General features: G+C 41.5%; 1 protein-coding gene across 2 annotated transcripts in view; it reads left to right on the top strand.

Moving 5' to 3' along the window:
* rnpep (arginyl aminopeptidase (aminopeptidase B)) overlaps window positions 1-14,324 on the top strand; it is a 46,884-nt gene that overhangs the window by 29,978 nt on the left and 2,582 nt on the right. For both annotated transcript variants that reach the window (XM_072480361.1, XM_072480362.1), the window contains 5 exons: window positions 480-593; window positions 2,362-2,474; window positions 6,918-7,026; window positions 12,004-12,228; window positions 13,947-14,089. In XM_072480361.1, the coding sequence (XP_072336462.1) occupies window positions 480-593; window positions 2,362-2,474; window positions 6,918-7,026; window positions 12,004-12,228; window positions 13,947-14,089 (704 nt within the window). The remainder of the gene's footprint in view (window positions 1-479; window positions 594-2,361; window positions 2,475-6,917; window positions 7,027-12,003; window positions 12,229-13,946; window positions 14,090-14,324) is intronic.

The following is a 14,324-nucleotide window of genomic DNA, read 5'->3' on the forward strand; positions in this document are numbered from 1 at the left end:
ATCCACCAAGGACATTGCCCTATGGACTGACAGGATTCTCTTCTCTGCTTCATCCATTCTCTATAGGATATCTTACAATTCATCAATGTGAGCGAGCATCAATAACCTGTGCCAAGGAGCTGAGACTGTTGTCACAATTTCATTAAATGGCAGCCATCGACTCAATGCCAATGTCATCTCCGAAGCGTAGACCTGCACCCCAGCAAAACCGCCACTGCGAGCTTGGTCCCACGCCAGCTGCCTCCGGCCCACTCGATCAAACAAGGATTTTCTTGACTTGGTTCCCCATTACCAAAATTCAGCCAGGATCTTCCAGGAATATAGCACAGATCATACATACAGGATAAAATAATTATGGGTTGTACATCATTATAAAAAAAGGATTAAAGGATGAGTAGCGCCACAGCTCACGAAAGCTCAGCTGCTCCCTTGCTTACATCAATTACAAGTACATTTTACTTGTAATGTTTATTTCTCAGGTGCAGCATATACTTGTCTCGAGGCTGCGACAGGAAGAGCCCTGCTTCGTCAACACATGGATAACACAGGGGAGGACCATCCACTCAACAAATTGAAGGTCAAAATTGAAGCAGGTGAGTGCTTGGACACAAGATCTGTTCAACCTGATTTTAATTCAATTTGAATAAATCTTGACACGAGGTTAGTTTCAAGACTCTTAATTAGTGAGTCTCATCTTGTATACTTTTTTTTACCATTAGTAAGTACAATTCAATCCATTTAAATGAATATTTCTACTAAGTGAACAGAAATTAAGGATTGCAGACCCTTTGCTATTTGTATTCCTATCTAACAAGTACTGTTTTGCCTAGAATTGTGTTTTCTATGGTTGTTGCGCTGATTAGACCAGACTGGTTTATTTCTCGCTGTTATAGCCTATTTCCCTTCCTCAAATTTTTTTTAATTAATTTCAGTTTCAATTTCAACTGCTTTATTAACTCCAGTTCCCCTCTCCCGCCCCACCCAAGTATATTAACATAACTCTTCTCTCCTGCTCTACTTACATCCTCCACAGGAATGCGGATGTAATTTTGATTCAGGAAAAGGCTTTCCTTTCAGCTAGCCATCCCTTGATCTAGAACTTAATCCAATGCCCACCCTGCTAGTTGTCTGTCACAATTTATCATTCCTTGCACCTGACACACTTTGTGTGTCCTTAACCCTCGTACTAGGGAAACGGTATTTCATTCAGAGCTTCTAATATTGTATACAAAAAAGGCTGTCTGTATCCTTGATTATAGAATCTTGCACTATTATGTAATTTAGTTGCCTGGGGGCAGCATGGTGGCACAGTGGTTAGCACTGCTGCCTCACGGCCCCGAGGTTCCAGGTTCGATCCCAGCTCTGGGTCACTGTCCGTGTGGAGTTTGTACATTCTCCCCATGTTTACGTGGGTTTTGCCCCCGCAACCCAAAGATGTGCAGGGTAGATGGATCGGCCACGCTAAATTGCCCTTAATTGAAAAAAATGAATTGGGTACCCTAAATTTATATTATAAAAAATGTAGTTGCCTGTCACGCTCCTGGCTAGTCTCTTGTTTTCTGCTGCCAAAATGTACCTCCCGAGTCCATCAAATATCTACAGTGCAGATGGAGGCAATTTGGCCCATCGAATCTGCACCGACCCTCTGAATGAGCACTCTACCTAGGCCCACTCCCCTGCCCTAACCCATGACTCCACGCATTGTTCATGGCCAATCCACCCAACCTGCACATCTTTGGATTGTCGGAGGAAACCCACACAGACATGGGAAAACATGCAAACTCCACACACAGTCCTCCCAGGTCCAGAATCAAAACTGGGTCCCGGTGTCGTGAGGCAGCAGTGCTAGCCACTGTGCCACCCCGTTATCGCTGTTCACCTTGTACTTGATACATCGTGGAATTCTTTGGCTGTTTTTCTACAGAAGGATTTGTAAAATTGCTTTTAAATACTTAATGTGAAACGTAAATGTGTATTCTCAAGTTTTGTTTTGATAAAGGCACCACCGAGATGAAAGATATTAAGATGATTAATGTGTTATATGGAAACTTTTTCCAAATGCTAAACAATTAACCATTTGGTAAACTGTGGGTAATCAGAACTTACTTCACATCCATTTTGTTGAAAAGGAGATATAAAATGGGGATTGGAAAGGGGCTGAGAGATGCTTTTGAAAAATTGAGAAGTGCTGGAGACTTTCAAGCAGCGAGGGGCTGCAAGAGGGATTGATGCATTGCAGGGAGAGGTTATAAAATTAAATGAAGCAAGATCACTCATTGAAATGACGTAGCATAGCCAATTCATTATTGTTAGATTATTCGGAAAATTTATTTTCCTTTAATTGGAATTTTTTTTATATAGGTATTGATCCTGATGAAACGTATAATGAAACTCCCTATGAGAAGGGTTACTGCTTTGTGTCATATTTAGCTCACCTTGTGGGTGATCAGGAGAAATTTGATGCTTTCCTGCGGGTAAGAACCCTTTACTATCAGTAACGTGTTGTTTTGCTTTCATGATGAACTGATTAATCACTTGCCTGGTCCATTTTAGGCAAATTTTAAGGGAATCCGACATGAATTGTCATAGAATTTACAGTGCAGAAGGAGGCCATTCGGCCCATCGAGTCTGCACAGGCCCCTGGAAAGAGCACCCCACCCAAGCCCATACCTCCACCCAATTCCCGTAACCCAGTAACCCCACCCCATCTTTTGGACACTTAAGGGCAATTTAGCGTGGCTAATCCACCTAACCTGTACATCTTTGGACTGTGGGAGGAAACCGGAGCACCCGGAGGAAACCCACGCAGACACTGGAAGAACGTGCAGACTCTGCAGACAGTGACCCAAGCCGGGAATCGAACCTGGGACCCTTAGAGCAACTGTGCTAACCACTATGCTAACGTGCTGCCCATGAAGTTACAGCAATGCTCTAAAATGCCATTTATTTTGTGATGCCCACTCCTTCTCGAGCTTAATTCAGGTTGCTTTTGCCTTTTGAGTCCAGCTATAAAGTCTTAAAATGCTGACTTGCTCTCAAATATGTTTCTCTACTTTCACTAAAAGTGGTAGCCTCCATCGACAAGTCCACATTTTCTGTTTTGTCTTTGAGGCTTTCACCTAGATATTTGGCTTGTGCCCTGTGCTTAAAACCACTCCTATGCAAGCTCCCCTGCTTGCCACAAAGTAGAGTGTGACTTTATACCTGCAATATCTGATAATACAGAAATTCCCAGCTAATGCAATGATAACTTGGTAAATTTGAGACCAACCCTTGAGCAATGCCCTCAAATGAGGAACAACAAATACTGCTTAGAATGTAATTTATGCTTTAACATATATAACTGGCTAGTTAAAACTGACTGATGTGCAGTAACAGCAACTTACACAGTTCTAACTTCCACTCTCCCCTTCAATGCAAAAATAAGGTCCTGACATTTTGTTAACTGAATTGATATTACTAAACCTGAGATGGAGGCTTTAATGTAATTTATACATGGCTATTTGTAATGGCCCATGGAGTTCCCTGAGGACATCTCCATCCGAGCTACAGTATTGGTCCAGTGAACTGGGAGCATGCTGCTTTACGTCACCTGATGTGCCCTTCCAAATTGATAACTGGAACAGAGGAGAATAAAAAGTTACTTCAATTGTTGAATGAAGTTTGTCAAATGAATGAATGTTTTCTAAACCCCACCAACGACTTACCTTAATTTGATTGATTTCAGGACAAAGCAAGCAATACTATGCTCTGTGATTTCCACCAACCTTTTAATAAATTTAGTTGAATAGCGATAATGCCTTTAAACTAATATTTTATGTACCAGGCAATAATGCATACACAATCTGTCTGGGGAAGGCAAGTTTGATGTAACTAAATCTAGTTATCTGAAATGTAACCATGTGTTTTAGCATATGGAAAATATTGTGCTAGAGGAGAAACTATTCTCTCTTGTGCAGATTTATCGGTTAATCTGTAGGATCCCACCGTATTTCACAGCGCGTTAAGGATGATATCAGACATGTCTGATAAAGGGCTTATCTAATTGTATGTATTCACATGTAGATTTATTTAGAGAAACAAATAGTTGAAGTATGATAATTGAACAGTTCAGTAGCGTAGTGAAAGTCTGGTGACCAAGCAAAGATGCAGTCTTTGCTTATCAATTGACCTTAAACTGTTAACATATAAATGTGCTTTCTTCGTTATGTTATTCCTTTCAAGAAAAGGCTTTGATTATTTGTCAGAATATGGGGCGAGATTCTCCGCACCCCCACCGGGTCGGAGAATCGCCGGGGGCTGGCGTGAATCCCGCCCCCGCTGGTTGCCGAAGTCTCCGGCACCGGATATTCGGCGGGGGCGGGAATCGCGCCAGTTGGCGGGCCGAAGTCCCGGCGCTAAAATGCCTTTCCCGCCGGCGTAGATTAAACCACCTACCTTACCGGCGGGACAGGGCGGCGCGGGCGGGCTCCGGGGTCTTTGGGGGGGGGGGGGCGGGGCGATCTGGCCCCGGGGGGTGTTCCCACGGTGGCCTGGCCCGCGATCGGGGCCCACCGATCCGCGGGAGGGCCTGTGCTGTGGGGGCACTCTTTCCCTTCCGCCTTCGCCACGGTCTCCACCATGGCGGAGGTGGAAGAGACTCTCTCAAATGCGCATGCGTGGGAATGCCGTCAGCGGCCGCTAACGCTCCCGCGCATGCGCCGCCCGGAGATGTCATTTCCGCGCCAGCTGCCGGGGCACCAAAGGCCTTTTCCGCCAACTGGCGGGGTGGAAAGTCGTCCGGCGCCGACCTAGCCCCTTAAGCTTGGGGCTCGGCCCCCAAAGATGCGGAGCATTCCGCACCTTTGGGGCGGCGCGATGCCCGACTGATTTGCGCCGTTTTGAGTGCCATTCGGCGGACATCGTGCTGTTTCCGGAGAATTTCGCCCATGATGGTTAATTAAACACCAATTATTTTTCAAAAAAATAGCATGGAAATGACACCAGTTTAGGAAATTTGATTTCATTTCAACCTACGTAAGAAATGTTGACATCCTATTTGTACCTGGTTCAAGCTGCGGAATGGGGTTGGGGGGGGTAATTTTTTTTTTGAGGAGCCCAGTGGCTTTCCCCTGATTTATAAAACACCTTTTGAAATTATAAATTTTCTGATTAGAAGCAAGTAACCTTCCTTTCTACAACCCACCCTGATGGACAAGATGAACGTTATTCATTAACAGGTTTGCAATCAAAAAATTAGCAAGTCACAGGACCATTCAGGATGGGCAATAAATGCTGGCTTTGCCAGTGACTTTCGTAATCCAAGACCGAATGGAAAATAAAATTTTTCTGCTCTTCATCGCTGAGTAACTAGGCTGATTTTAATGACGGTATTGAAAATCGATATTCAAAATTTAAATGTAAACCACTCCTCTTAAGGTTTTGACTTTCTCCCTTGAATTTCTTCATTTAATTTCCTTCTGGCAATCCCCCTGCTAATTGCAAATTGAGCTTTGAGGTGTCCTTTTCTTGAGAAACATTGAAGTTGCAGCACATATTTCCCGAAGGTTTTGCACCCAATGACAATCCTATTTGAAGGTCAGTTTTCTAGCTAATTGGAAGTTAGATTAAACTATCAGATTAACTCAGTTCTGCTCTTTTGAGTCAGAAGATTATGATTTGCAGTGGCAGTTTGGTAATTGAACACTTAATGAGGCAAAGTCCGAGAGAACGGTCGCATTGTTACAGGTGCTGCCCCTTTCGTGAAACATTAAATCAAGTTTTCTGTCGAGTTTAGTGATTTAGGTGGGCATTAAAAATCATAAAGTACTATTCAAAGAAGAGCACAGAATTTTCCCGGTGTTCTGACTGACATTTGTCCCTCAAACAGCACCACAGATTAGCTAGTCATTCACCTCAATACTGCTTGCAGAGTTTCTTGTTCCTATGATTAATGTGTAGAAACTTATCCAAACCTGGAAAGACATTCATTGATGAACATACTTAAGATATTTCCCAAGCCAAATACACCCTGACAAATAACTTGCCTGTGGTGACCAGAGTTAAAATCGGTGTATTGCGGATTAAATTCCCTGGCAAGTAGGTTTCCAATGGACTAAGAAATATCATGCAAAAGATACCAGAGGATGTACATTCTGCCAGATGAGGGAAGCACATGGTGTAAACAATAACATGATCATAGATCATAGAATTTACAGTGCAAAGGAGGCCATTCGGCCCATTGAGTCTGCACCGGCCCTTGGAATGAGCACCCCAATTAAACCCCGCATCACCCTATCCCCTTTATCCCCATAACCCAGTAACCCCACCTAACCTTTTTGAACACTAAGGGCAATTTAGAATGGCCAATCCACCTAACCTGCACATCTTTGGACTGTGGGAGGAAACCGGAATACCCTGAGGAAACCCACGCACACACTGGGAGAACGTGCAGACTCCTGACAGACCGTGACCCATGCTGAGAATTGAACCTGGGACCCTGGAGCTGTGAAGCAACTGTGCTAACCACTTCTGCTACCGTGCTGCCCTAACACTTCACTGTAGAGTTCGCATATTTGTCCCACGTTTGAGTGCTTTGCTACTTTCTCATTGAAAACAAATCCTATTTCTTTCATGGGATATGTGCATCGCTAGCCAGGCAGGCATTTATTGCCTAACCTCAGTTGCCCTTGAGAAGATGCCAGTGAACAGCCATGAGCAAGTGCACATGTGCCACCCACAGTACTGATCGGGAGTTGCATGATTTTGGCCAACAACAGTGAAGGAATGGCGATAATGTTCCAAAGTCAGAATGGTGGGTAGCTTGGAGGGCAACTTGTGGGGTGGTGGTGTCCCTACCTGCTCAGTATTCCCTTTTTGGCATTTGTTTTCATTTGAACAAACTCTTGTAATCTTAATGCACTCTTGTTTGGATGCAGGCCTATGTGGAGAAATTCAAGTTTCAAAGTATTGTAGCAGAGGATACCTTGAATTTTTATTTAAATTATTTCCCAGAACTAAAGGAAAAGGATATTGAAAAACGGCCAGGTAATGCAACATTTATTGAATGTATACTTATTTAGATTTAATCCTCCTGTTGTTACTAATGGGTCAATGACTTATGGTGGTTAGTTATGGTTTTCATAGATATTGTTGCATGGTCTTGTTAAATTTCAGAGACCAACCTGACCCTCATATGGATTTACAAGCATGTAATGAATATGTTTATGGTGCATGTAAGGGATTCTGATAATGTCCGATTTGACATCGCAAGCTCCACTTGACATCTTGTCATTTCATAATTGATAACTCCTTAATACATTAATCATCTGATATGGAGGAAATTACTTAAAATATGTATTTGTTCTCCTTGCCTATTACAAATAAATAAATGACTCATTGCAATTACAATTATCCATTTATGGGGTGTATTAAATATTAAAAATTCTGAGTAGGTTCCAACATTCCATTTACATTTGCATTGAAGATTTGCATCAGACCCTGCAGCATTGAGCATCAAGATTTACCTGCAGAATACTTCTCCAGATGACGCAGTGATCTGTATCAGTAACATAAAAATTGTGCTTCTCAAATGTTTTAGTCTGCAGGACAATCAAATCTGCAGACTCCACCCACTTTAGCTTGTCACTGCAAAAGAAAGTCATCAGAATAAAATAGGAACTATAAATTTTGCTGCCTTGTTTTGCTACTAACTGCAATTAACGTGTGCGAATTTTTAATTAAATATATAGAAATGTTTAATTCATGCCAGAAACTAAAATTTAGACATTTTCATTAATAAAATAAGAGCACACGTTAATTTAAAGTATTCTGATGTTGGAAAATCTTTGCAATCTTTTTCTAAAAAAACTAATACTTTGCAATTATATCAATTAAACCATATTAACTAACATAAATTTTGCTTATTAAAAAAACTGCATTGTTGCTCATGCTTATATTGACTTGTGCCACACAAGTTTGGAACTGATGTGGTTTATGACATTGTACAAATGGTGGAGATTAGGGTTCTGGCTTGTTCTCTCGTGTGGCCTTGGCCATGACATTGCATGTCACTTGGATTTTGCACCTGGAACACACTTGCGAACCACGCTTTTGAGAATTATTGTGTTTTACAAAAAGGAAATCTGCCACGATAATGGCTCCACATTCAGCTCTGAAGTTATATTTTTGCTCACAAAGTCTGCATGCATTCAGCATTGTGCATAGAAATTATAAAATGGAAATAGGCTCTACCACAATGAACGGTTATTAATTACAGTTTGCTACTGTATCCTACTTCCTCATCGTATTCACCTTGGCCACGGAGTTAAAAAAAATCTTTCACTTAACTCGCCACCCCCAAAGCTTAATGTAAGATCAAAATACAGTTGAAGCAACTGTTTTCTACTTCTGTAAGTTAGCTTACAATTTTATACCAATCCATCTGGTGACCACGGGAATTTGTTGTTGATGCAGATTTTGCTCATGACGAAGTATTTACAGAGATTTATGTTTTTTTGTAGAAATCAGTCTCTTTAAAGCCCAGCCATCTTTATCCCAGTTTGCACAGATGCCCTCAACCCACGTCTGTATGCCCAGGCGTTTTATTTCTGTGGTAGATGTTAGTAACAGCTGATTAAGTAGCTTAATTTCTTTATAATGTTGGACTGCTTTTGACTGCCTTGTGTAACATGATGAACGGTGCTGTGATCCAGGATTATTAGCTCAAATTCATCCTCACTCATTGACCTTTCTACTTCCTGCTGGTTCCTTGCTTGATTTGGAAAAAAAGGAGTGTCTCTGCAGGAGGAAGAGCAGGGAGGTGTAAAGCTGAGGAGCTTTACTGCAATCGTTATTGGGTGCATGTATTTCACAATTGTGAGTTTACATAAAGTTTCCATTATAAATATGAACATGGGAATTGATAAGGGGGCAAGTTAGCAAAAACATGAAAACCGGAAGTAAGATTTTGTAGAGGGGAATTAAACATACGTTAAGAATTTTTAAAGATGGGGGCAGCACGGTGACACAGTGGTTAGCACAGCTGCCACACTGCGCCGAGGATCCAGGTTCAATCCCGGCCCCGGACCACTCTCCGTATAGAGTTTGCTCATTTCCCCCCATGTCTGTATGGTTCTCACCCCACAACCCAAAAAATGTGTAGAGTAGGTGGATTGGCCATGCTAAATAGCCCCTTAATTGGAGAAAAAGAATTGGGTACTCTAAATTTATTTATTTAAAAAATTTTTTTTTTAAAGCTATTGGGGTATTGTTGGGCACAGTCATCAATATTTGCATCTTTTTTGAAAATATTTTTTGCCAAGCATCTGCCCAAACACCACCACAACATGCCGCTGCGATAGAGTCTGCATTATTGGGCAGTGCTTTAACATGTAACTTTTAAATAAACTTCAAAAAATTATTTTATAGTTAAAACTTGGAATACAGCAGTGGGTGGCAGTGGTTAGCACTGCTGCCTCACAGCTCCAGGACCCAGGTTCAATTCCGGCCTCTGGTGACTCTGTGGACTTTGCATTTCTCCCTGTGCCTGCGTGTGTTTCATCCGGGTGCTCTGGTTTCCTCCCACAATCCAAAGATATGCAGGCTAGGTGAAATGGCCATGCTAAATTGTCCCTTAGTGTCCAAAAGATTAGGTGGGGTTACGAGGATCAGGTGGATGCCTGGGTGCTCTTTCCAAGGGCCAGTGCAGACTCAATGGGCTGAATGGCCTCCAGAACTGTAAATTCTATGATTCTATGAATATCAGTTTACCCAAAATAAATTTGCAGTAATCCAACTGTGTCAATCCAACACCCAATTTTTAAATTGCTGTAAATGACTCTTTAAGAAACATATCTTTTATTTTTTAATTAGATTGGGCTACTCTAGTCAGATCTTTAATATATTAAAAAGTAAAGTTAATTCAAAACCATTCAAAATAGTTGAACTATTCAGCTTAACTATTGGTTATACTAGGGGGTCGGTTAGCTCAGTTTGCTGGATGGCTAGGTTCATGATGCGGAGTGACGCCAACAGCGTGGGTTCAATTTCCGTGCCAGCTGAGGTTATTCATGAAGGCCCCATCTTCTTAACCTTGCCCCTCACCTGAGGTGCAGTGAACCTCCGGTTAAATCACCACCTGTCAGCACTCTAAGGAGAGAGCAGCCTTTTGTCCTCTGGGCCAATTGGTGTGCAGAGTAGTTTATTGAGCTGCCACTTTATGTGCGAGTCTTTGGAGGAGCTGCAAAATTATGTTAGCTCCTTGAGAATTGTGCTACACAGCCCAGTGCAGAACTGCTCATCAGAGACAATGTTTTTGGAGTTTATTCACTGACTTTCCTGATCCAGCCCAAGGATCAAGTCATTCAGCACTCCAGACCAGATACAAGATTGATTAAAGCACAAAATGCTTGCTGCATTCAAAAATAATTCAGTGTAAAAGATGCACTCTGAAGTGTTGCAAAGACCTGGGCCAAAATACCCCAAGATATTTTGATAAATGGATGGCACATTTTTTTTATTCGTTCACGGGATGTGGGCGCCACTGGCTAGGACAGCATTTATTGCCTATCCCTACTGCCCTTGAGGTGGTGAGCTGCCCTCTTGAATTGCTACAGTTCCCGAGGTGTAGATACACAGTGCTGTTAGGGAGGGAGTTCAGGATTTTGACCCAGTGACTGTGCAGGAACGGCTATATATTTCCAAGTCAGGATGCTGAGGCACTTGGAGGGGAACTTCTAGGTGATAGTGCTCCCAGCTATCTGCTTTTGTCCTTCTAGATCATAGTGGTTGTGGGTTAGGAAGGCGCTGCCTGAGGAGCGTTGGTGAGTTCCTGCTGTGCATCTTGTAGATGGTACACACTGCTACCACTGTTCATCTATGGTGGAGTGATTGAATGTGGAAGGGGGATCAATCAAGTGAGCTGCTTCGTCCTGGATGGTGTTGAGTTTGAGTGTTGTTAGAGCTGCACTCATCCAGGCCAGTGCAGAGTATGAAATTGAAAGATGAGATGAAACTGATTTTAGTGGTTGTGGGTCGAGGAGCAAAATGTTGAAGACTTGTTAGCATATGCTAAAGGTTTTTTTTTTATAAATTAGAGTACCTCATTCTGTTTTTGTCCAATTAAGGGGCAATTTAGCATGGCCAATCCTAGCCTGCACATCTTTGGGTTGTGGGCATGAGACCCATGCAGGCACAGTGTGCAAACTCCATACGGACAGTGACCCGGGGCTGGGATTAAATCCAGGTCCTCAGTGCCGTAAGGTAGTAGTGCTAACCACCGCCACCGTGCTGCCCCATGCTAAAGGTTTATCATGTGCTGAAACCATGTGGTTGGATGAAGAAGCTGTTGGGGATTATCTGAATATTGATGATATTCTGGTTCACTTCCAACTCTTGACAGTGAAATATTGACAGGTCATGAATAAGAATGAAAAGAATAAGAGTGATTATGATGCAGGAAATGAGCAGTGGATGAACAGGAAAAAGTGTCTTAATAACTGTTGCATAAGCAACAGTTGATGTGGGGCAAGAAGAGTTTCAATAGATGGCAGCATATTACATGGGTCGACAAAATACAAGAGGGGCCAACATGTTTGGACTGACGTAAGCTGCAGGACATGTTTAAAATAACTATAATGGAGCCTAATCCTCCACCTTCTGCAGCCTGTGTCTCTTCAGCAGCTACCACCCCTGCATTCCTCCTGGTGATGACTCTTCCTCAGTCGAGATGTAATTTTTAAAAAATGAAAAAGTAAAATAAAACAAAAGTACATAACCCTTTTATTATTTCCCATACTTTATTTCAAGTATTAAAATTGCACAAATCTGATCCCAAGGTTCCTGGATAAGGGGACTAGTACCTGTATTATAATAAACTGCGAATGTCAAAAACAGTGTTCCAGTGATACTGAATGCAGCAGAGTCAAACAAGTCAAGGTTGAGACAAAAACCAGGACTATTTCATATGAGTGAAACATTCTAGTACACTAGCTGCTGAATCATCTCATTTTCCTCTTGTTTAAGGGTTTGAATTTGATGGTTGGTTGAACACACCTGGATGGCCACCTTACCTACCAGATCTAACATCTGGTGATACTCTCATGAAACCTGCAGAAAACTTGGCAGCTCTGTGGCTAGCTGCAGATCTGAGCATGGATGCTATCAAAGCCATCGATATGTCTTCATGGAGAACCTACCAGATTGTGTATTTCCTTGATAAACTCTTGGAAAAATCACCTTTGCCTCCAGGTAACAGCTCATAATTATATCCATCATGTAATAAAGTTTAATATTTCTTCATTACTCCGAGCAAAACATGAAACACACTTGGCAACATTTAGACTGGTATCCTTTATCATTAAAAATATTTCCTTTCAGGAAATTAATCTTTTAAAATTGTGTATTCATAGGTTTGTTTCAGTAAGTCTAAACACTATGCACCTAAATTGAATGTTATTTAAATAAACATGTGGCCCTTGAGTTCAAAATGATTCAAGCTCCTGGGAACACGAGTAGCTTCTTCCGCTCAAGCCTGTTTCACCATTCAATGCAATCATGGCCACTCTGTATCCTAACTCCATCCACCCAACCTTGGCCCCACATCCCAGCAAAAACCTATCAAAGATTTCAAATTATTGAATTAGAATTTATTTCTATGGGAGAATTCCACACATTTAAAGATGGCAGCAGTGTATAGGTACAAAACCTAATGATCAAATTCATAGTAAAGATTAAAGATACAGATAATCTGTGATTATACACTTTTACATTTAGCCTTAGCTCAATGGTGGCACTAAGAGTTATGGTTGTGCATTCAAGTCCCATTCCAGATACATTAGCACATAATCGAAGTTGATTCTAATATCGGCAATAAAATTTGCAATCTGGTTTTGTAGATATTACAAAGTTAGCTGAAATGTACCCAGCGATAACAAAAGCTGAACTATTTATTCACTGGGTGCAGATTGTGAAAAATATCCAAGGGCCACTTTTCAGCATAGCAGAGGGAGGACTGCAGGGTCAATTGTGCCATCTTTTGGACAGCATATTAAGCTGAAACCCAATCTACCCTCTCAGGCGGATATACAATATCTGTTGGCACCCTCCGTGGAAGCCTTCTGATGTCCTGCCCTTTAACCAATGCCATAAAGTTATTAATCTCACTGATCTTTGGTTGGACCTTGTGCACAAATTGTCTGCCAGATTTTCCGACATTACGAAAGTTAACACCCTGCATCAGTACTACTTTGACTATAAAGGTCAATGTAAGTGCAATTCTCTTTTTTAATCCCATCCTTTTCTGCACATTTCTATGTCACCAACACCCTCAGACCGTTCTTTATGCATGCGCCTGATAGTGAGTGTTAGCAGGTGATTCAGCTATCATCGTTGGATCGCTTAGCTTAACAGATATGTAGTTGCTGAATGAGGCTACTTGTTACCATTTAGGAGTGGAAACCTTTGATCTTTTTTATTTTCCATCCCTCCCTTAAAGGGGTGCTCAAGCGTTTTTATTATTTCCCCAGTTCAAGTTTGCTAACTCAGTGGAACAAGGATTGAATCTAAAGTGTATTGCTTTTTATGGTTTGATAGTCACAAGGTTGTGTTCAGGAACAGGACCACCTTCCACAACCACCCCTGCCCCAGCCCTCTTACACCTCCAAACCTTAGGCCAGGCCATTTGTGACATTCTTGCTGTTAGACTGCTAACTCTGCAGGCCAAGGTTTGGATTTGAGATTTTGCTGATCTGGGTGGTTCAGGAATTCCAGAGTATGAAACATGGGAAATTACTGAAGTGAAATGTCTTACATGTACGCATATACTGAAAGGTGGTGTGATATTATTTGGAACCCTTAATAATGCAAAAAGGTATTGTTTCAAAAAAACTATACTGTAGATGAAACATTATTTGCAATATAACGATAATGGATGTAATAAAATTTGAATCCTGCTAATCTTTCTGTAGGTAATGTTGCAAAGTTGGCTGAAACGTACCCTAAGATATCCAAGGCTAAGAATGCTGAACTGCGTTTTCGCTGGGTGCAGATTATTGTGAAAAATAACTATGAGGAAGCATTTGATGAACTCAAGAATTTCCTCCATAGTCAGGTACTTAAATGAATATACTATACTGAAGCCTCTTTTCAGTGTTCTACAAAAACTCTATGCAAGATTATGAAAAATGTAAAATCATTATAGATACACATTTGATGTGGAGTACGTTATTTGTATCTTGTACATTAAAATTGAGTCATTTCAAAATGCATTGAAAACTCAGTAATAACGGAGAGGTGATTACTTGAGGGTAAGTGAGAGATGGAGAATGGGGAGGGAGAGAAAAATC

The sequence above is a fragment of the Scyliorhinus torazame genome, chromosome 17 (genome assembly GCF_047496885.1).
Source record: "Scyliorhinus torazame isolate Kashiwa2021f chromosome 17, sScyTor2.1, whole genome shotgun sequence".
NCBI classification, from domain to species: domain Eukaryota; kingdom Metazoa; phylum Chordata; class Chondrichthyes; order Carcharhiniformes; family Scyliorhinidae; genus Scyliorhinus; species Scyliorhinus torazame.